The sequence below is a fragment of the Aotus nancymaae genome, unplaced genomic scaffold (assembly GCF_030222135.1).
Source record: "Aotus nancymaae isolate 86718 unplaced genomic scaffold, 86718_ANA_hifiasm-v0.15.2.pri h1tg000067l, whole genome shotgun sequence".
Taxonomy (NCBI): Eukaryota; Metazoa; Chordata; class Mammalia; order Primates; family Aotidae; genus Aotus; species Aotus nancymaae.
In genome coordinates this window covers 31,886,388-31,909,315 of record NW_026988482.1, presented here as the reverse complement: position 1 = coordinate 31,909,315, position 22,928 = coordinate 31,886,388, and the positions used below count along the sequence as shown (strand labels likewise).

Here is a 22,928-nt window from a genome sequence, read left to right as displayed (position 1 = left end):
GTCTGAGAATCAAACAAAATAAAGCACTTACGTAGTATTAGGCACTTACACAGCTCTCAGTAAATGGTGCATTACCAGTTCATGGTCTGGAGTGTGGAAGGAGAAAAGAGGTGGGGGAAAAACTCATGTTCTTTGCTTTTATCTGGGGTATGTCAGAGATGTAACCAAGGCTGCAAATTAGTAGTAGTAGTATTCTGATTTATATGAGAAATACATCCTCCGTATGCCCATCCAAGGAATAGTCACCTTTGGGAAATGGAATTTCCTAAACTTTGCCAGATTTTCCTGCTGCTTTAGCTATTATCTATCTTTTCTTCCCATCACTTTACTGTTAAACTTTTCCATTGCTTCACTATTTCTGTTTTATATTTGCCACTTTATATACATCTATATTTTTTAAACGGGATCATATTCTACATACTGTTGCAAAACTGTTTTTTAGTTATTTTATCTTCCTGTAGCACAAAATACACTGTGTATGTGTTTTGTTTTTGTGTTTTTTTATTTTTGTTTTGTTTGTTTTTACTAGAGAAAGTCTCACTGCTCTGTCACCCAGGCTGGAGTGCAGTGATGCAATCATAGCTCACCGCAACTTTGAACTCCTGGGCTCAAGTGATCCTCTTACGTCAGCCTCCCAAGTAGCTGGGATTCCAGGCATGAGATACCACTTTATTATTTTTAACAGTTGCATAAAATGCTAATATGTGGATGTTTTACATTTATAACCAGTTCCTTACTGATTGATACTTCAGCTGTATACATTTTTTTCTCTTAAAAACAATGTTAATTTATATTTCCCTACATACACATCTTGGCAAACTTTTATGATTTTCTTTATAAGGTAAATTCTTGGCAGATACTTGTTTTTAAATTACAGAATTTTGGAGTTGCAAGAGGTTTTCTAACTACAAACTATGTCAAAGCCATTCTATTGATATAAAACCAAAATTTCACAGATATTTATAGGGAGCAATAAAACTTCATATTCTAATATCCACTAATCTCATTACCAGCTTATCTACTTTTATGTACAAGGTTTTTATTTTCTGATATTCCCTAGGGTGTTCGCCCAGTAGCTCAAGCTGGCAATAAACATGATGAACTCAGTCCCTTAGCCCTGTTTGCTTTCTTTGTGAATCGCTGCAAAGATAATCTTCATGTCGTGGTGGCCTTTAGCCCCATTGGAGATGCCTTTCGAAATCGGTTGAGACAGTTTCCATCCCTCATCAACTGCTGTACCATTGATTGGTTTCAGGTTTGTAATTTTTCTTGGTTGGAAGGGGAGGCAACTAACTCCTTTGGAATTTTACTGAAATGATTTATTCTTTATGAACAAGTGATTTTTTAAAAAAAGTATTTTACTGAAATAGTTGAAAAACTTTATTAATATACATTCAGCAAGTGTTTCTTGATCACTTACTGTAATGACAGGCATAATGTTTGGCACCAGAGACTGCTAAGACTGCATGGTCCTCACAAGGAGCTTACACTGTATACTGGAAGACAGAAAAAGCAGCCAGCAATCATGATCATATAAGAGAGCCATAATGTTGGTGTGCAAAGGATATACATATGAAGACAGTGAATTTCTGAATCATGAAGATGAATTAGTTACATAGAGGGAGAGTGTATTAGGAATCAATAGGAAATTTATATGTAAATAAATTTATTATGAGGAATTGGCTCATATGATTATGAAGCCTAAAAAGTCCCAAGATCTGCAGTTGGCAGCTGGAAACCCAGGAAAGCCAGTGGCGTAGTTTTAGTCTGAAGGCCAGTAGGCTCAGGAGCCAGGAAGAGCCAATTCAGTCCAAGTCTGAAGTGAGGGGAAAAAACAATGTCCCAGCTTGAAGGCAGTCATACAGTCGGAATTTGGGGAACGGTCAGCATTTTTGTTGCATTGGATTAAACAAAGTTGGACAGGCCCATTGGATGCAGCTCTCTGACATTAGGGCGGGCAGTCTGCTTTACCTAGTTTATTGATTTAAATGTTGAAGTTGTGTAAAAACACCCTCACTGAAACACCCAGAATCATGTTTGACCAAATATCTGGGAACCTCATGGCCCAGTCAAGTTGACACATAAAATGAACTGTTATTAGTGGATAGTATGTGGAAAAGGAGAAGGGTGGGGAAAGAATGGCTCGTCTACCCCACTGAAAATTGTTTGGTATAGCTGACTGGCATTAAAGGCAGCAGCAGTTGATGTCTCTGGTATAAAACCAAATTCCTAGGAAAACCTTGCAAGGTATTGGGATTGGCAAGGTATTCCTAGGAATTTGGTTTTATACCAGAGACATTACAGTGGCATTAACATATTTTTAAATAATCTGCATTTAGGGAAAAAAAAACAGCTGGAAGCTGTGTGGTGGGTGAATTGGAGTAGGGCAAAACAAGAGACAGGAAAACCAATTGGGGAGCAATTTCAGTCATGCTGGAAGCAAATGATGAAGGCCACTGCCTCACCTAAGACAGACTGTCACTGCTTGTGTAAAAGCATTTGGTATTCATGCTTTTCAGAACTGTAGTTCATGGTACCTTCTATTTAATTGTTTTATGCCCAATAGTGTGTAAACTATCCATTGACCCTGGATAATATTTTTAAAAAATTAGTTTCTGATACTAATTTATTTTATTCTCTTTCGCCTATTTATTATCAATTGCATTCTGGTTTTGTTTGGGAAATCACCCTCCATGGAGCTATGTATTAGAGGGATTGAATCATGTTTGGTCTCAGTCTCTCTCTCTCTCTCTCTCTCTCTCTATCAATCTCTCTCTCTCCCCCACCACTTGCCTCTCTCTCTCTCTCTCTGTCTCTATTTATTTATTGAGACAGGATCTCTGTGCACTGGTGCAATCATGGCTCATTGTAACCTCCACCTCCTGGGCTCAAGCAATCCTCCTACCTCAGCCTTCAGAGTAGCCGGGACTATAGGTATATGCCACCACACCCAGCTCATTTTTAATTTTATTTTTTATAGAGACAGGGTTTCTCTATGTTGCTCTGGCTTGTCTCCCACCGTGGCCTCCGAAAGTGCTGGGATTCAGGCATGAGCCATTGTGCCTGGCCCTAAGTCAATATTGGTGCTCTCATTTATCTTGCTAGTGATTGTTTGATACCTGGTCCCATGTATGACCCATTCCTTGCCAGTGGGTCCTGAGGTAAAATCTGCTCGAGAGCTTTGGGGGAAAAAAGTATTTTCACTATACAAGGTGTTACATGGTAGGAAAAGGACCTTTTTTGTGATGCCCATAGCTGCAGCAGTCATCATTTCACTATTATGGGACAAGCCCAAGGATGAAATCAAGTGTACTGAGAAAAGGAACAAAAAGACGGAAAGAACGTGAATATTTGATAATATGGTTGAGGTTCTAAATGAAGCAACCCTGGAAATTCCCTGCTTCTGGGTATTACTCTATAAAAATATGCATCCTCTTTTTTTTAAGATACAGTGAGACTGGGTTTCTGCCTTTTTAGTCATAAATATTCTAACTGCTACACATAGTATTAAATATGTATGATTATTAGCAAGATGATTAAAAATGAAGCACCCAGAACACAAAGATAAGTCTCTGTAATGTTTTTTAATGATATGTAAGTTATATGACATTTAACCTGGCATTTTATAAAATTTCACTAATCTTCTTTTTTCTTACTTGCCATTCAGTAACACGCTAATCTTAATAATCGATCTTTAAAAGCCTTTTAGATTTAAAATATATATTGGTACAATTGGATCACACAAGTATAATAATCTATTAATTTAAAAATGCCATACGCTGGCAGTATGTGCTTAAAACTTTTGACTAATGGAGTACTTGAACCAAAAACATTTGGATTTTACTAGGATGTAGGGCTAGACACCAAAATAAATTGGTCTTAAAATGTATATTGTCTGTTACAAAGGAAAAAAATTACAAGCATCTTATTGAAACTAAATGGAAGGAAACCTGGAAAATACTCTAGTGAGCAAATAAAGATTAATGATATGCCAGGTATTGGTAAGTGAAGAAAACTCAGTAGGAAAGACAGAGTAATGAGGGAAGGAATGCTGTTTTATAAAGACTGCTCTTGGAAGGCCTTCCTGGTAAGTCAGTATATGAGTTTGGATATGAAGGAAGTGAGAGCATGAACCATATGGAGGTCTGAGGGAAGAGGGTTCTAGTCAGAGGGAAGAGTACATCCAAAGGCCCAGAGGTAGGAGCATGCTTGGCATATTCCAGGAAAGCTAGGGAAGGAACCATTTCACTAAAATGTAGAGGACTGGATAGGAAGCAAATCTGTGGGGAAGAAAATTTAAAAATCAGCTTTGGACATTATAGCAGAAATTGTGATGGTCTGCCAATAACAGAAACCCAAACTAAACATACAGAGTTTTTGTTGTTGTTGTTGTTGTTGTTGTTGTTGTTGTTGTTTTTGAGATAGAATCTTGCTCTGTCACCAGGCTGGAGTGCAGTGGCGCTACCTCAGCTCACTGCGATCTCCACCTCCAGGGTTCAAGCAATTCTCCTGCCTCAGCCTCCCAAATAGCTGAGACTACTGGTATGCACCACCATACCCAGCTAATTTTTGTATTTTTAGTAGATACAGGGTTTCACCATGTTGGCCAGGTTAGTCTCGATCTCTTGACCTTGTGATCTGCCTGCCTGAGCCTCCCAGAGTGCTGGGATTACAGGCTTGAGCCACCGCGCCTGGCCATACATAGTGTTTTTTAACTGTCATATGAAAAAAAATCTAAAGGTAAGCAGAGTGGGGCTTTTGTGGCTTGACAAAGTCATGAGGATCCCAAGTTATTTCTGCTTTGCTATCCTTAGCATGCGATTTCCATTCTCAAAGTAACTTAGGGCTGAAGGTGGCTGCTGGAGTGCCATTGTTCACAACTGTGTTCCAAACAACAAGTAGAAGAACAAAAGTAGGCCACAAAAAGGACATCTAAGCTCTGTGTAACTCTCTAAAAAGTCTTCCCTGAGATCCTCACCCAACAACTGCTTATGTGTCATTGGCCATTCTGAATTCCAAGGGAGTCTAGGAAATCTAGTCTTTTAGCTGAGTATACTGCTATCTAGAATAAAATTGGAGTCCTGAAAAAGAAGGGGCTAGTAGATACTGGGTGGGCAACTGGCATGATAAATTTGGGTTGTCTGCTAGACATACAAGTGGAAGAGTTGGGAAGGCAGTGTAATATATCTTTGATACATAAAATTTCATCGATCCTTCCTTTATATTATCCTATTTTTATTTTATTTTTTTATTTTTATTTTTATTTTTTTTGAGATGGAGTTTCGCTCTTGTTACCCAGTCTGGAGTGCAATGGCGCGATCTCGGCTCACCGCAACATCCACCTCCTGGGTTCAGGCAATTCTCCTGCCTCAGCCTCCTGAGTAGCTGGGATAACAGGCACGTGCCACCGTGCCCAGCTAATTTTTCGTATTTTTAGTAGAGATGGGGTTTCACCATGTTGACCAGGATGGTCTCGATCTCTTGACCTCGTGATCCACCCACCTCGGCCTCCCAAAGTGCTGGGATTACAGGCGTGAGCCACCGCGCCCGACCTTATCCTATTTTTATTTTAATATATAAGAATATTAGGTCTTTCAGAGACCTTAGTCCCCCTAATTCTGCTTTCATTAAAGTTTTAATTTTCTTAACACGAAATTATTCTCCCATAGGAAGTCATGTAACTTATTATGCATTAACTTATGGAGTTGGAGTGGGACTACTATTCATCTTAAATTTCAAGAGTTTTTCTTTTCTTTATTTTTAGCCATGGCCTGAAGATGCTCTTGAACGTGTAGCTGTGAAATTCTTAGAAACACTGGAGCTTACTGAGGTTCAACGACAAGAGATAGTTCCAATCTGTAAACACTTTCACACCTCCATTATGGATCTTTCAGAAAGGTTAATATTAGTAAATTTTAAAATGACAATGAAGGGATTTGCGAAGCTCATTTCCAAATTAGTTCACGTGTATTTGCTATCTTATTTGCAGTCCCCTTTCCTACTATACTTACCTGGTTTACGTGATATCTTGGATCTCTTACCAAGTTGGATCCTCCCGGCTTATGAAACATGAAATAGCCAGATTCTTTCTTGCCGCAGTTCATCTTTTATAGATATATTTGTTGATTTGTATTTTTTTTAAATACAGGCTCTCACTTGATTTGTGCCTTTTAAATATGTCACCACTAGTTGATATTTTACAGACAAGAAATTAGAATGTGGTAATATATAGGATTCTAGAGTCTTACAATGTTCAAGTACTCAGTGTCTTCTGTATAAAATTTAATCTTTATTCTTAGATGTCCGTTAATGGTATGTTGAATTTACCTTTTTTGTGAAATCCATAACTTACAGTGAGCTATGTTATCTACCTCTCTTTTAGGTTCTTGCATGAGTTAGGACGACATAACTATGTTACTGCTACTTCTTATCTTGAACTCATTGGCTCATTTCGACAGCTTTTGACAAAGAAGCGACAAGCTGTCATGGAAGCAAAACAACGATACGTGAATGGGCTTGACAAATTAGCTTTTGCTGAGTCTCAGGTAAATGTGATGAGCTGCTCAAAATGGTAATATATATTGACAAGTGCAAGAAATAATCATACAAGCTATAATTTATTGAGAATATATGATATGCCAGGCTCTTTGTTATGCATTTCACATCTATTCCTTCGGTTATTCTTCATAACAACTCTGTAAGGTAGACACTTTTATGATCCTCATTTTACAAATGAGTACAGTAAGTTTTACAGAAGTTCAGTAAGTTGGCCAGACCACACAGACTCAAATATCTCATGTTTTATCTTTAATTAATTATTTACCATTTAAGAGAATATAACTATACGTCACTTTTTATTGTAAAACTGGTTAAATATGAGATTCGTGGTTTTTTGAATGAGTCAAATGCTAGCAATACTTATTAGTGTTAGTTCAATATAAGTAATGGAGGTTGGTTGATCTTTTATCATATGTCATGCATATAGTGTAACAGGTATAATCTGAGATGCTGCTTGTTTTCAGTCTACATTTCTTTCATGGCAACTGCATTCTCCTACTGAAGTCTTTTGTGAAGAAAACTGGCCCACACTTTCATAGTTTTGTTTATTATGCAAAGAACTAGAAGAAAAAGTTAAGATTTTCTGCTCCAATACTTTTATGGATATATTTAAATTTCTATTTTCTGCATTTGGTTTCAATAGCAATTATAGCAGTGGAAACTTAATCATATTATAAACTGTCTCTTTAGGTTGGTGAAATGCAAATAGAGCTTGTTGAATTACAGCCCAAATTGGAGGAAGCTAAAATTGAAAATGCAAATATGATGCAGGTAGAGTATCCTGAATGTTTTTGATGTCAAAGGACGATTGAAATATGTAAAATTGGCCTTGAAAATAAGGGTTAATTTTTGCCACTAGACTTCAGAGACTTTACTCTTTTCTATGGACTGGCTGTCTCACTGGGTCCAATGTGGGTTCTGCCTTTTTTAAAGGAATTTGTGAAGACCATTGCTAAATTAGTTGGCATGTATTTGTATTTCTCCTCATTTTATTATGGTGCCTTCTGTCGTTCACAATGGTGTTAGACTCCCTAATTTTCAAATATTCTTTAGTCTAGAATTGAGAAAACAATAGGGTGTTCGAGATGCATTTTTATTTATCTTTATCTTTCACTTCTTTAGATTATTGAGATAGAGTCTGTACAAGTGGAAGCGAAAAGACAATTTGTGAAACTGGATGAAGAGATAGCCAGTGGGAAAGCCGAAGAAGCCCAAGCTCTGAAAAGTGAGTGTGAAAGTGACCTAGCTGAGGCGATTCCAGCCTTGGAAGCAGCTCTGTCTGCACTGGATACACTTAAGGTAAGTATTTGAATTAGCTACTTTGTATTTCATCAACCAAGGGAAACTAAATATGGGTATTTGGCTTATTAGATACGGCTCTATTTCAGTGGGTGGTATTATCTTGTTTTTGTACAGTCAAATGAAACTTTCCACTTAACAGTTTGCCTTTGATATATTGTTGTTTTATATTTTTGCTTTTTTTTTTTTTTTTTTTTGAGGCAGAGTCTCACTTTGTTGACCCGCTGGAGTACAATAGTGCAATCATGGCTCACTGCAGCCTCCTCCATCTCCTGGGCTCAAATGATCCGCCTGCATTATCCTCCTACGCAGCTAGGACCACAGACACACATCACTATGCCTGGCTAATCTTTTTAAACTTTTTTTTTGTAGAGACAGGGTCACCCTCTGTTGCTCAGGTTGGTCTCAAACTCCTGGGCTCAAGGGATTCTCCCACCTTAGCCTCCCAAAGTGCTGGGTTTACGGGCATAAGCTGCCATGCCTGGCCTATTTTTGTTTTTTATATGTTATTTATAATTTTCATTCAGGATATTCTAGTGGGAATGAGATGAACAGACTCCAGGAGGCCAAAGTGGTTCTGTACATGGACCAGCAGGCATATGTTAAGTAGAGTGTGGAGCTAGTCTTCTGCAGCCTCCTGGACCTGCATACACAGAAAAAACTTAAAGGCCATTTCCAATACAGCTGTGAGTGGCACCTCCTATCTGTACCACATTATGTCGTACATAATTTTTTACAGGTCTTTAGGCAAGACCAGAACAAATGCACCAAGCACAGCAGGAGAGAGAGCATCTGTTGACTATGGGGTCAACAGTATATTCAGGTCCCATCTTTGCCTTTTTTCCTAATCAATATTCTAACTTTCTTGCATGTGACAGACCTGACAAGACTGTAAATTCAACCTGTGGATAATTCAGCATCTCACAGGATCAAATTCTATCTGATTTTCAATAACATCAGCCCTTCAGTTATAAGACAAGAGATTATTTTAGGGCATTTATAGAAATTTCCTAGTGCTCTCAATGCGCTATGAATCAGTAATTTAAAACTCTGAGCTTATTATTTTCTTTCTTTATGCTCTCAGGTACTTTTTTTTTTTTTTTTTTTTTTTTTTGAGACAGGGTCTCACTCTGTCATCCAGGTTGGAGTGCAGTAATGTGATCATAGCCCACCACAACCTGAAACTTTTGGGCTAAAGTGATCCTCCCCGCTCAGCTTCCTGAGTAGCTAGAACTACAGTCACATGCCACCATGGTTGGCTAATTTCTGGCACATTGAAGAGTCATTTATTACCCTGTGATCTTTCTACATTCTCTCCTTAGAGATTTATTACAGCAGCTACTTAATTGGACAAAGCCTTGTTTCAAGAGGCACTCTATTCTAGGTGACCGTGAGCATTAATTTAAGTGACTTCTATGTTCCATGAACTTTCAGCACTCCCTCCCCCGATACAGAATTCTGGATGCCTTCAAACTCTCACCGATTAGATCATTAATATCAGGTTCCCCTTTCATTGAGAGTCTGTTGCTTGTACCCTTCCTGGTATCAAATGCTATATTACCTGAGTTAGAGTTCAGTTGCAGAGAAGAGAGTTGACTGTAGTTAGCATAAGCAGACAAGGATTCTTCAGGGAATTTTATAAATGGATTACAGAATTGTTGGAAGAGGAAAAAGAATCAGATCCTAGGCTGAGCTTCCGGGAATAACTCACAAAGCCACAATGCAGAAATGGTCTACCAGAGCAACTGTCCCTCTGAGTAGGAAGCCTGCAAAGTCTTCCTATGGTGCCACGTAACTTCCACTATAATCTAAATATTGTCACAATGGATGCCTCACACCCTACCACTCTCCCCATTTATTGTCTGAATTCTAGTATCACTGAAGTGATCTGGAACCTAATTCTCACCGAGAACTCTAGTAGCATGAAAACCTAAGATACATAGTTGTTAGCTTTCTAACATTTACATCACTGCAAGAAATATCAGAAATATATTGGAATGGGTAAGTGAATCTTTCTATCTGTCATAACAATATATACCTTTTTAGAAAATAGGTTTGGAATTGGGACCTACCTCTTTCATCTTCTTCAATACAACTAATACATATAAGCAAACACAGAATTAAGTCTTTGTCTAAATTAGGATTCTATGCATGTGGTATGTGATTGTATATGTAAAAAATTATATTTTCTGGTGGGTTTATAGCTGCCATTATATTCTCATAAGCATCTTTGACCGACCCCTCCCAATATTTGAGAATGATTAATCTTAATCTGTGCTGAATTCTCTTTTGCTAATTCTTTCATAACCACATAAAGCCAAAAAAATCCTTAGATTTCAAATAGAAGAGGGTGCTTTTATTATTCCCCAACATTACTTTACAATTTTTCGTTATTTAAAAATAAACTGTTCTGAGGATGTCCTGTTTGTTTTTTGTTTGTTTGTTTTTAGCCAGCCGACATTACAATTGTGAAATCAATGAAGAATCCTCCATCTGGTGTTAAACTAGTTATGGCTGCTGTTTGTGTCATGAAAGATATAAAACCAGAAAAAATTTCAGATCCTTCAGGGACTGGAGGCAAGGTAATAACTTGACACAGATTTGAGTTATATTCATGAATGCACAGAACTTGTCAGCAGCAACTATTATCAAATATCAACAGTACCCAAATTAGGGAAGAAACATTGCTTTCCAGATATTGTCTATGTGTATTCTAGGGTAAAGCTAAGACAATGTAGTGTCAGAAAAACGTGGTTCCAGACCAGTCTGGCCAACATGGTGAAACCCCATCTCTACTAAAAATACAAAAATTAGCCAGGCACAGTGGTGGGCACCTGTCATCCCAGCTACTCAGGAGGCTGAGGCAAGAGAATTGCTTGAACCTAGGAGGCGGAGGTTGCAGTGAGCCAAGATTGCGCCACTGCACTCCAGACTAGGTGACAGAGTGAGACTCCACCTAAAAAAAAAAATGTGGTTCTAGTTGCTTCCACCTCCTTTGCTGTCTATGCAGAATTCTCCACTACCATGGGCTTGGAACTAAATGAACACCAAGGTACCTGTACTTTTCCAACTAAGATTCTTTCTGGGTATTCCAAAAAATCTGCGAGCTAAGCAATATAGTGAAGTTGCTAAAAGCATGTGCTCTGGAGTTAGAATGTCTGTATTCAGAAATCATGACCCCACTAGCAGTGTGACCTTGGTCGAGGAATTTAACCTGTGTGGGATTACTTTAAAAAGAGGGTACGCAAAATATCTACCTCATAAAGCTAATGTGAGGATTAGATTAGTTAATATATATGAAGTTCTTAGGTATAAAGCCTCACAAACAGTGCACAATAAATGTTAGCTATTATTATTACTATTATTATTCAATGATATATCCCTTAAGGAAGGCATAGTATCTATTCCGAACTGAATTTACAGACTTATTTCCTTTTCAGGTTTTTGTGATACCTGGGTTTAAATTCCTGAATTAAAGAATTGGAATTTTTGTTGGGGGGGGCATTAAGATAATAAAATAAATGGGCTCTTACTAAGTTATTCTCATTTACCCCCCCACCGCCACACACACACACACTCTCCCTCCCTGCCTCCCTCCCTTCCTCCCTCCCTCCTTATCAGGCTTCTGGAAGTAGAAAAAAGAACTTTTGTCTGGATATTTAAACTCTTTTGCCAGCATAAGTAGCATGCGATCTTACTCTATGGTTGGCAGAGTAATGCGTAATCTTTGGCCTTCTGATTTCTTCTTTAATTTCACTTGAAGAGCCTAGGTAAGTGAGGAGTTTGTCTTTAAGGAAAAGTTTGCTACTTTCTTACTTGAAAGAATCAAAGAATAAAGGAAAATAAATTTTGAAGTAATAAAAATTTACTTATATGAAATTGTGATGGTGTTTATGCAAGTTGCTTAAGTTTTCAAAAGAAATAATCACATTTTTCCTTTCAGTGTTTACTTTTTTAAAACAAATTCAATCTATAAATGCATTTCCATTATTTAAAAATATTTTATGTTTAGCATGTTCTTGGGGAAAGTAGTCTTAATTTCCAAGAAGATGTAAATTGATATTTTGAAATATGATTGAGCTAGGCATGGTGGCTCACACCTGTAATCCCAGCACTTTGGGAGGCTGAGGCAGGTAGATCGCTTGAGGTCAGGTGTTGGAGACCAGCCTGGCCAACATGGTGAAACCCCATCTCTACTAAAAATACGATAATTAGCCGGGTGTGGTGGCAGATGCCTGTAGTCCCAGCTCCTTGGCAGGCTGAAGTAGGAGAATCACTGGAACTCAGGAGGCAGTGAGCTGAGACTGTGCCACTGCACCCAGCCTGGGTGACAGAGCAAGACTGCATCTCAAAAAAAAAGAAAAAAGAAAGTATATGATTAGTTTATCTAGGTAATGTCTCTTAAACGTCAAGAAGAAAAATTTTACATCTGGCATCTTTAATTGCAAATTTAACAAATTTCCATAAATTTTATTTGTAGATATTAGATTACTGGGCACCAAGCAAAAAACTGCTGGGAGATATGAATTTTTTAAGAGATTTGAAAGAATATGACAAGGACAACATTCCAGTGAGTTGCATTGGGTTTTTTTCTATAAATGTGACTTGGCTAAGATATATAAGAGCTTTAATATTATGCAGTAGTTTACAACACATATAGAAATAGTTCATTTTAGGATTAAGATAATAAAGAGATACTACATTTATTAATGATACTATGAATTCCCATAATGTTTAAAACCATTCCTCTTTCAGATAATTAAAAAATTATTTAATGTTACTCTTTTAGTGTATTATTGACTTGAAAGAGTTCTCTAAGTATCTTCTTATAATAGCTTATTTCTTAAAATCTGATAAATTTATGTAAGATTTAAAAAGTATAGCACATTCTTTTCTATCCAAATTGTTATTTGTTAATGTTTAATTGTTCTTTTCCCTTGTTTCCATTTGTTCTTTCATCTTATATCATTTTTTTTTTTTTTTTTTTTTTGAGATGGAGTCTTGCTCTGTTGCCAGGCTGGAGTGCAGTGGCATGATCTCTGCTCAACACAGCCTTCCTCTTCCGGGTTCAAGCAATTCCCCTGCCTCAGCCTCCTGAGTAGCTGGAACTACAGGAGTCTGCCACCACCCCCAGCTAATTTTTTGTATTTTAGTAGAGACAGGGTTTCACCATGGTGGCCACGATGGTCTGGATCTCCTGACCTCATGATCCGTACACCTCAGCCTCCCAGAGTGCTGGGATTCCAGATGTGAGCCACCGTACCTGGCCTTTTTTTTTTTTTTTTGAGATGAAGTCTAGCTCTGTCGCCCAGGCTGGAGTGCAGTGTCCACCTCTCGGATTCAAGTGATTCTCCTGCCTCAGCGTCTTGAGTAGCTGGGATTACAGGCACCTGCCACTATGCCCAGCTAATTTTTATATTTTTAGTAGAGATGGAGTTTCACCATGTTGGCTAGGCTGGTCTCGAACTTTTGGTCTCAAATGATCCACCAGCATTGGCCTCCCAAAGTGTTGGGATTACAGGCGTGAGCCATGGCACCCGGCCTAAACTTAGAAGTCTTTTAATATTTTTGGAAGAAACATTTTGCCCCAGTATCTGTAATAAATTTGCATATTTTGCTCACAAATGTGATGTATTTCTGCTACAATTATACTTATTTTTAAGTTATCTCAAAATACTTATTTTGGCTTTTAAAGCCAACATCATTTTTATACAAATGTTTTTATTGTATATGAGTTTTTTCCATCTGATGATTATGTGATCTATATTGAAATTTTAAAATTTTAATCTTTGTTATATAGGTGACTGTTATGCAGAAGATTCGTAGTGAATACTTAACGAACCCTGAATTTGATCCCCCTAAGGTTGCTAAAGCTTCTTCTGCAGCTGAGGGTCTGTGTAAGTGGATCATGGCAATGGAAGTGTACGACAGAGTTGCAAAGGTATTTTGAAGATTAGCACATCGGTTTTCTACTAAGATATTCTCAGGAATTAAAATCTGTGCCTATATTTACTAGTTAAGAAGTTCTCAAACTGACCACAGAGAATTTGTCCTGCGGTAGCATATCATCATATATTGATTGCATACCTAGTAGACAAAAATATTATTTGTGCATCACATAACCTGTTTGGGGCTGCTGTGGGTGGTAGTGATGAAGGAGCAGGGATGATGAGTAGAATTAGTCAGACTTACTAGCTTCAGGATCCAGGACAAAGGGGAATTAAGGTTTGATGAGGCAGAAGCAAAGAAAAATCTAAAACATTAAAGGGAAAGTGCCAGATTAAAAAGTTGATTCAAAGGATCAGAAGTAGGGGATCCAGTAGAGTTAAGAGGAAGAGCATGGATAGATCCCTTGAAACAATAACATGCATTGATAGAGAACCTTTCATGGAATACCCACTGGGTCCAAATTTCTGGGAAAGCAGAGAATAGTTAGGAGCATTTTGTAAATTTGGCTAGCAAAGGACCAGGGCAACAAAGGCTTTGCCCTTGTAGCTTGCAGAATTCTGCCTAGGGAATAAAGAAATATAAATAACTAGGTAGATGAAAACATGTGGTAGCATGTGTTTAAAACAAGCTCAGAAGATAGAATAAATGATCAAGCTGTAATAATTGGGAAGGTCTTCCTAAATGTCCTAAATGATATATGTACATGTACCTATAGAGAGGTAGAGACTTCGTTAGTTTCAAGGGAGCAGACCTGAATAAACCTGTTAAAGAAATAAAATTAATTTTATATAGGATGTCCTTCCATTAAACATCCTGTCCCTTCACATAGTAGTCTGATGGTAGCTCAGATTATTGCCATGTGTTCCACAGGATGTGTAGAATCTTGTGGAACCTTTTTACAAAGCAGAGAAAACAAGGCACTCAGGCTTTTTCCTGCCTTCCCACTCTACACCTCCACACTGCCATTTTTATTCTGATACAAGCTGCCCCATGTTGATACAGAAGCATGGAAGGGAAATATGCCCAATGTTTTCTTTGAAGTCAGAAGTAGAAAAGGGAGCTTCCTGCTTTCTAGCTACTTATTTAACACATTTTCTTTTGTGATTTCAATACAGAGGAGAGAAAGCAGGGCATTTTGTGTCTAATACGCTGCTCTCCTTCTCATCCCTCCTTACCTTCAGCTTCATTCATGGCAATTTGCCAGAAGGGTTAGATCTGTCTGCTTTCTAACAGGCACAGACTCTCTCTGGTCATCTTCTACATTCTTTGTACCAAGAGCTTGGAGGATGCTCAGTGATCCAGATGGCTAAACTGCATTCTTGATAGGTTGATGAGCATAACAAAACAACTTGAGGAAATCCCTTTTTCTTGCAGTCAGGTGTGACTTTTCAATATTTGTTGAGGAAAATGCAGTTTTGGTTAGTGAAACTGAGCATCAGGGTTTTCTTCCTTCCTATTTCCACCATCACAGCTGTAATCCTGGTGAGGCAAATGTAAGCCTCAGTCTGGGAAGAAAATCACAAGCTTGGAAAGGAAAAAAAAAAAAAAACAACCCAAAACACATTCATGTATTTAAACAAACACTTATTTCATGTTACATCTTTTTCTCTGTTATTTGACAGCAGTTGAGTGACACCTACTCATTGAGACATCCTGTGACATTTTTGCTACATATTTTGACATTTTGTTAGCCCAGAATAAATTATCTGCTTTATAGGTGACAATTTGCTAGTCTAGATTTATATTTTATTTTGTATGTAAAAACAGAAGATTTAAGGCAAAATGTTTATGTAATTTATTATGCATTTCTAATCCGTAATATCTCTAAAGGAGGAATTATATAGATGCCAATTTTACATAATACACATCATGTCTGCATATATTGTTCCCAAAAAGGTAGTGGCTCCTAAGAAAGCTCGCTTATCAGAAGCTCAGAAGTCTTTAGCCGAGACAATGGAGCTCTTGAATCAGAAAAGAGCAGAATTGGCAGAAGTAGAACATCATTTGGAAAATTTACAAATGACATTTCTTGAGAAAACAGAGGAAAAGGCTGCTTTAGAAGACCAGGTGGAACTCTGTGCCAAGAAACTTGAAAGAGCCTCACAATTAATTGGAGGACTGGGTGGAGAAAAATCAAGGTCAGATTTCTATTTGTTTTAACAAGATTTAAGAATGTCAGCCTTGAATATGTGACCTTCTTTGGGTATTTATTGTGATTACTGATTTTACAATGGCTGGTTGAGAATGTGGGACATTCTGGAAGACACCTGGCCAGGCTTCTCCAAATAAGGATATATCAGTGTTGAGAATGGTGTTTGCAAATTGCTTTCAAAAATTTTTTTTTTTTTTTAAAACAAGGAAAATAAGGCAAATGGTAACAATTTTTTAAAGTGGTGAGTATGTAGTTTGTTGTTGTACAATTCTTTCTAATTTTATGTATGTTCAAAATTTTTTTAATAAAATGTTTGCGGGGAATAGTGAATGCATGGTTCAATGGTTAAATTTTATGTTAAAGAAGATAATAACTGGCTTGATCTAACAAAACCAGTAAGCTTTATTGTAATGTATTTACTTGGATTAAACAGCCAGCTATTTCATTTATTCTATTTGTTGAATGAATAGCATGATAAGGTAATAATATGTCTTTGACAAGACTTTGTAGTACAGATTAGATTTTGGGAATACACTTTTATTATTGTATGGGCTTTATTAAATGGAAAAAGTATCAGTCTTAGTAATAGCATGTCAACTTGTTTTTTTGTTTTTGTTTTTTTTTTTTTGAGACAGGAGTCTTGCTTTTGTCTCCCAGGCTGGGGTGCAATGGCATGTTCTCGGCTCACTGCAACCTCTGCCTCCCGGGTGCAAGAGATTCTCTTGCCTTAGTCTCCTGAGCAGCTGGAATTACAGGCGCCTGTGACCACACCTGGCTGATTTTTGTATTTTTGGTAGAGACGGAGTTTCACCATGTTGGCCAGCCTGGTCTTGAACTCCCGACCTCGTGATCCGCCTGCCTTGGTCTCCCAAAGTGCTGGGATTACAGGCATGAGCCACCATGCCTGGCCATATGTCAGCTTCTATACAGCTTAAATGTAATTTTTGGTAGTGAATTACAAGTGTTCCTATGTTTTACAGTCTGACAATAAATACTGAAACAAATAGCACAGCCACTAGATCAAATCATCTGAGAGAAAATTCTTAGGTAAAATGTTGGTGGGTTTTTTTTGTTTTTGTTTTTTGCCTTTTCTGAAGGGCCAAGTCCTGTAAGAAATGCTTAATATTCTAATAATGAAAGGAAGATTGTCATTCACATAATATAGATACATGTTATAGCATGTAAGAGCTAGAAGGGTTCCAGCCTCGTTTTACAGATAAGCAGGTGCCCAACATTTTATAGCTTTTTGTTACAGAATTGGACTGGAAGCCCTTGCCCTTTTGATTACTGTCTCTCATCATTCTCTGCTGTAAATCTGTTTTGCCTTTGGTTGATGGCACAGATGGGCTCAAGCTGCAGATGACCTTCAGATAACATATGAAAATTTAATTGGCGACGTCTTAGTATCAGCAGGAGTAATAGCCTACCTTGGTGCTTTCACTTCTGGCTTTCGACAAACATGTACAAAAGATTGGAGCATGTTGTGCAAGGTAGTGGTTTTATATTTTGTAAATCTTGTTTTAGAACATCCAGAGTACGTTTTGGGATATTTTTTGGAAAGGATGATAATGAGGACAGAAAAGAAATCACTGAAAACATGGGGTCTTTCTTTTTTTGCTTCTTGTTTCATCAGTAAAATACTTCCACAGTTCAACTTTTATTTTTTTATGTTCCTTACAGTTATTAAATAATACCTAGTGACAATTAAACTGATATTTTAATTTACAAATATTTTAGTTAACAAGATGAAAGATAACAGATTTTTGTTTATTTCTTACAGAAGAAAAAAATCCCATGTTCAGAGGAGTTCTTATTGAGTAAAACCCTGGGTGATCCCGTAAAAATTAGAGCTTGGAATATTGCTGGATTACCAACAGATACATTTTCCGTAGATAACGGAGTGATCGTTAACAACTCTAGGCGTTGGTAAGAAATAGAAAATATTTATTTTCTCCATTGTTTTATTTGAAAGTTTTCAAACATATGGAAAAGTTGAAAGAACTTTATCATAAGTACCAATATAACTACCACCTCTGAGAATCTGCAGTTAATATTTTAATATTCTTGCTGCTTTATCATGTACCTATCCTTCCCTCTATTGCTCCATCAACCCATCTTTTAAAATGCATTTCCATGTAAATTGCAGACATGGATATACTTCCTTCCAAATACTTCAGCACGGATATCATCAACTAAAGTTCAATACTTGCTTATGTTTTATTCTTTTGAGGTAAAATTTTACATACATGAAATACGTAAAACCCAAATATACCATTCAGTGAGTTCTAATAAAGATATACACCAGTGCAACCCAAATCTCTATCAAGATACAAAACATGACTACCATCAGGAAGTTTCCTTACGTTCCATTTCAATAAATCCCTACCCTCCTCCCACCCCAGGAAATCATTGTTCTGGTTATTTCCCACCATAGGTTATTTTCGTATGGATTAGTTCTAGAATTTCATATAAAGGAATTGTAATGTATATGTTCTTTTGTATAAGGCTTAGTTATACAAGTTAAGGATTAGTTCTAGAATTTCATATAAGGAGTCATAATGTATATGTTCTTCTTCCTTTTGGCATTTTTTTTTTCTGAGATTTATCCATGTTATTGCATGCATTGGTAATCTGTTCCTGTTTTTTGTTGCTGAGTTCCATTTTATGAATTCTCCTATTGATGGACATTGGGGCAATTTCTAGTTTCTAGCTATACAATGTACTTATTTTAGCTAGGTATTGCTACCCATCTTCAAGATACTGTAACTTGATAATTTATGCAATTTCATGGGTACCTTTTTTAGTTGCTATCATGGTTAGTCTGATAACTATAAAAACTTTTCAAATGTCCTTTATTGTTATCCTTTTATTTATATCACTTTGAAAAACCTGGAAAATTACTTTCCTTTGAGAAATAGTTTTCTATAACGGTTATATAGTGATGCTGTCATCTAATTTTAAAAGTCATTTCATGGGACTGTGTCTCAAATATACTGTGATGGATACTGTAAGGTTGGTTCTTGGGTTCTTGCCGAGTTTAAAAGGGAAGAAACTGAGGCCAGCACGAAAAAAATCCAATGCGAAGGAATTTATTCAGGCTTCCGGGTGCGGTTCTGCGGGTCCGACAGGAGGGGCCGGATAAGTCGCACGGACTCCTCTCAGACGTGGGGTTTTTATAGGGAGTGAAACAGCTCAATGGGTTGTGGGAGAGCAGGACTGCTATTGGGTAAGTTACAAGCCTTTACCTAGGACTTGGCTTGTTGTTGGTTGGAATGACTCGGCTGCTATTGGCTGTTAAGACTCGGCTGCTATTGATTGTTAAGAGGCTAAGGTTACAAGACCTCGTTTGCATACTGGGCTCTTTAAGGGAAGGCCAGGCTGTGTGAGCATGGGAGAAGGGAACATGCCTGAGCATGTCTGAGCTTGCCCGAGCTCGTCTGGGCTTGTCCGGGCTTTTGAAAAAGAAGGTGGGGGGGGGAGATCCAAGATGGCCGCTTAGGAGGAACTCGGGAATGCAGCTCCGAGAGAAAGCACAGAGGGTGAGTGGACGCCGTATTTCCAGACTGATTTTTACTGCCCACAGACCAGGAGATTCACACGCAGAGAAGCCACACGGGTCGCCAGCGCCGCTGGCGCCGCTGGCTTGAACGGCGCAGCCGCTGGGCCGGCACCCTGAGGCAACGGCTCACTGTACAAAGTGAGAGAGTCTGAGTCCCCTATAAGCCAGCAAGGGGAGCTGAAACGGAGAGCCAGGCCAGCACCACGAATCTCAGAGCCGCGGCTTTAGCCAACGCAGCGGCTCCGGAGGCAGATCAGATGAGACGGTGTCCCCTCTTACCCAGCAAGAAGACCTGAAACACAACTGAAACCGGGACGGTCCAGCTCTGTGGAGGAGGGGCGTTCTCCATAGGCACCCTGCTGTTCCCAGGGCAATATACCAAGGCAATCCGCCACTACAGAGACTCCGTCACTACAGAGGCGGGCCAACATAGCGGAAGCAGTTCTAACTACACCCAGAAGTTCACACGGAAGCTGGGTGGAGCCCACAGCAGCTTAGCGAAGCCTCTGCAACCTGAGTGTGACTAGGCTGCCACCTTGTGGGCAGGGAAAACAGCAACCGCACAGGGGAACATCATAAAACCGTAAATCCCTGGGACAGAACACCTGGGGGGAAGAGCAGGGGGTTTATGAGTTCTGCCACAGCAGACTTAAAATTACCAAAATCAGAAAGACAACAACTACAAAGTCAACAGGTGGATAAATCCACAAAGATGGGAAGAAACCAGCGCAAAAAGGATGAAAACACCCAAAACCAGAACACTTCTCCTCCTACAAGGGATCACAACTCCTCACCAGCAAGGGAACAAGACTGGATGGAGAATGAGTGTGATGAAATGACAGAATCAGCTTTCAGAAAGTGGATAATAAGAAACTTCCGTGAGCTAAAAGAACATGTTCTAACCCAATGCAAAGAAACTAAGAACCTTGAAAAAAGACTTGACGAAATGCTAACAAGAATGGACAACTTAGAGAGGAATATGAGCGAATTGATGGAGCTGAAAAACACAACACGAGAACTTCGTGAAGCATGCACAAGTTTCAATAGCCGAATTGACCAAGCAGAAGAAAGGATATCAGAGGTCGAAGATCAACTCAATGAAATAAAACGAGAAGGCAAGATTAGAGAAAACAGGGTAAAAAGGAATGAACAAAGTCAACAAGAAATATGGGACTATGTGAAAAGACCTAATCTACGTTTGATAGGTGTACCTGAATGTGATGAAGAGAATGCATCCAAGCTGGAAAATACTCTTCAGGATATTATCCAGGAAAACTTCCCCAACCTAACAAGACAGGCCAAGATTCAAGTCCAGGAAATACAGAGAACACCACAAAGATACTCCTCTAGAAGAGCAACCCCAAGACACATAATCATCAGATTCACCAGGGTTGAAATGAAGGAGAAAATACTAAGGGCAGCCAGAGAGAAAGGTCGGGTTACCCACAAAGGGAAGCCCATCAGACTCACAGCAGATCTCTCAGCAGAAACCCTACAGGCCAGAAGAGAGTGGGGGCCGATATTCAACATACTTAAGGAAAAGAACTTTCAACCCAGAATTTCGTATCCAGCCAAACTAAGCTTCATAAGTGAAGGAAAAATAAAATCCTTTGTGAACAAGCAAGAACTCAGAGAGTTCATCACCACCAGACCAGCTCTACAAGAGCTCTTGAAGGAGGCACTACACATAGAAAAGAACAACCAGTACCAGCCACTCCAAAAACACACGAAAAGGTAAAGAGCATCAACACAATGAAGAATCTGCATCAACCAAAGGGCAAAACAGCCACCTAGCACCAAAATGACAGGATCCAATTCACACATAACAATATTAACCCTAAATGTAAACGGACTAAATGCCCCAATCAAAAGACACAGACTGGCAAATTGGATAAAAAGCCAAAACCCATCAGTGTGCTGTATCCAGGAAACCCATCTCGCATGCAAGGATACACAAAGGCTCAAAATAAAGGGATGGAGGAAGATTTACCAAGCAAATGGAGAGCAAAAAAAAGCAGGAGTTGCAATTCTCATCTCTGATAAAATAGACTTTAAAGCAACAAAGATCAAAAGAGACAAAGAAGGACATTACATAATGGTAAAAGGATCAATGCAGCAAGAAGAGCTAACGATCCTAAATATATATGCACCTAATACAGGAGCACCCAGATACATAAGGCAAGTTCTTAAAGACTTACAAAGAGACTTAGACTCCCACACAATAATAGTGGGAGACTTCAACACACCATTGTCAATATTAGACAGATCAACGAGACAGAAAATTAACAAGGATATCCAGGACTTGAACTCAGACCTGGAACAAGCAAACCTAATAGACATTTACAGAACTCTCCACCCCAAATCCACAGAATATACATTCTTCTCAGCACCACATCACACCTACTCTAAAATTGACCACATAATTGGAAGTAAATCACTCCTCAGCAAATGCAAAAGAACGGAAACCATAACAAACAGTCTCTCAGACCACAGTGCAATCAAGTTAGAACTCAGAATTCAGAAACTAACCCAGAACCGCACAGCCTCATGGAAAATGAACAACTTTCTCCTGAATGTTGACTGGATAAACAATGAAATGAAGGCAGAAATAAAGACGTTCTTCGAAACCAACGAGAATGAAGACACCACATACCAGAATCTCTGGGACACATTTAAAGCAGTCTCTAGAGGAAAATATATAGCAATAAGTGCCCACATGAGAAGAAAGGAGAGATCTAAAATTGACACCCTATCGTCAAAATTGAAAGAGCTAGAGGAGCAAGATCAAAAAAACTCAAAACCTAGCAGAAGACAAGAAATAACTAAGATCAAAGCAGAATTGAAGGAGATAGAGACACGAAAAACCCTTCAAAAAATCAATAAATCCAGGAGCTGGTTTTTTGAAAAGATCAACAAAATAGACAGACCACTAGCCAGACTAATAAAAAAGAAAAGAGAGAATAATCAAATAGATGCAATAAAAAATGACAAAGGGGATATCACCACAGATTCCACAGAAATTCAAACCATCATCAGAGATTATTACAAACAACTCTATGCACATAAATTAGAAAACCTGGAGGAAATGGATAAATTCCTGGACAGTTGCCTCCTCCCAAGCCTAAACCAGGAAGAAGCTGAAACCCTGAATAGACCAATAACAAGGTCTGAAGTCGAGGCAGCAATTAAGAGCCTACCACCCAAAAAAAGCCCAGGCCCAGATGGGTTCACAGCCGAATTCTACCAGACATACAAAGAGGAACTGATACCATTCCTACTGAAACTATTCCAAATAATCCAAAAAGAGGGAATCCTTCCCAAATCATTTTATGAGACCAACATCATCCTAATACCAAAACCTGGCAGAGACTCAACAAGAAAAGAAAACTACAGGCCAATATCCATGATGAA

General features: G+C 38.4%; 1 protein-coding gene across 1 annotated transcript in view; it reads left to right on the top strand.

Moving 5' to 3' along the window:
* The window catches only part of DNAH12 (dynein axonemal heavy chain 12), a 243,749-nt gene that overhangs the window by 140,465 nt on the left and 80,356 nt on the right, over nt 1-22,928 (top strand). Inside the window, exons 45-55 of the mRNA XM_064367223.1 lie at nt 1,061-1,255; nt 5,765-5,898; nt 6,383-6,545; nt 7,249-7,329; nt 7,681-7,857; nt 10,308-10,439; nt 12,338-12,427; nt 13,658-13,798; nt 15,703-15,944; nt 17,301-17,448; nt 17,739-17,884. Coding sequence (XP_064223293.1) covers nt 1,061-1,255; nt 5,765-5,898; nt 6,383-6,545; nt 7,249-7,329; nt 7,681-7,857; nt 10,308-10,439; nt 12,338-12,427; nt 13,658-13,798; nt 15,703-15,944; nt 17,301-17,448; nt 17,739-17,884 — 1,649 coding nt within the window. The remainder of the gene's footprint in view (nt 1-1,060; nt 1,256-5,764; nt 5,899-6,382; nt 6,546-7,248; nt 7,330-7,680; nt 7,858-10,307; nt 10,440-12,337; nt 12,428-13,657; nt 13,799-15,702; nt 15,945-17,300; nt 17,449-17,738; nt 17,885-22,928) is intronic.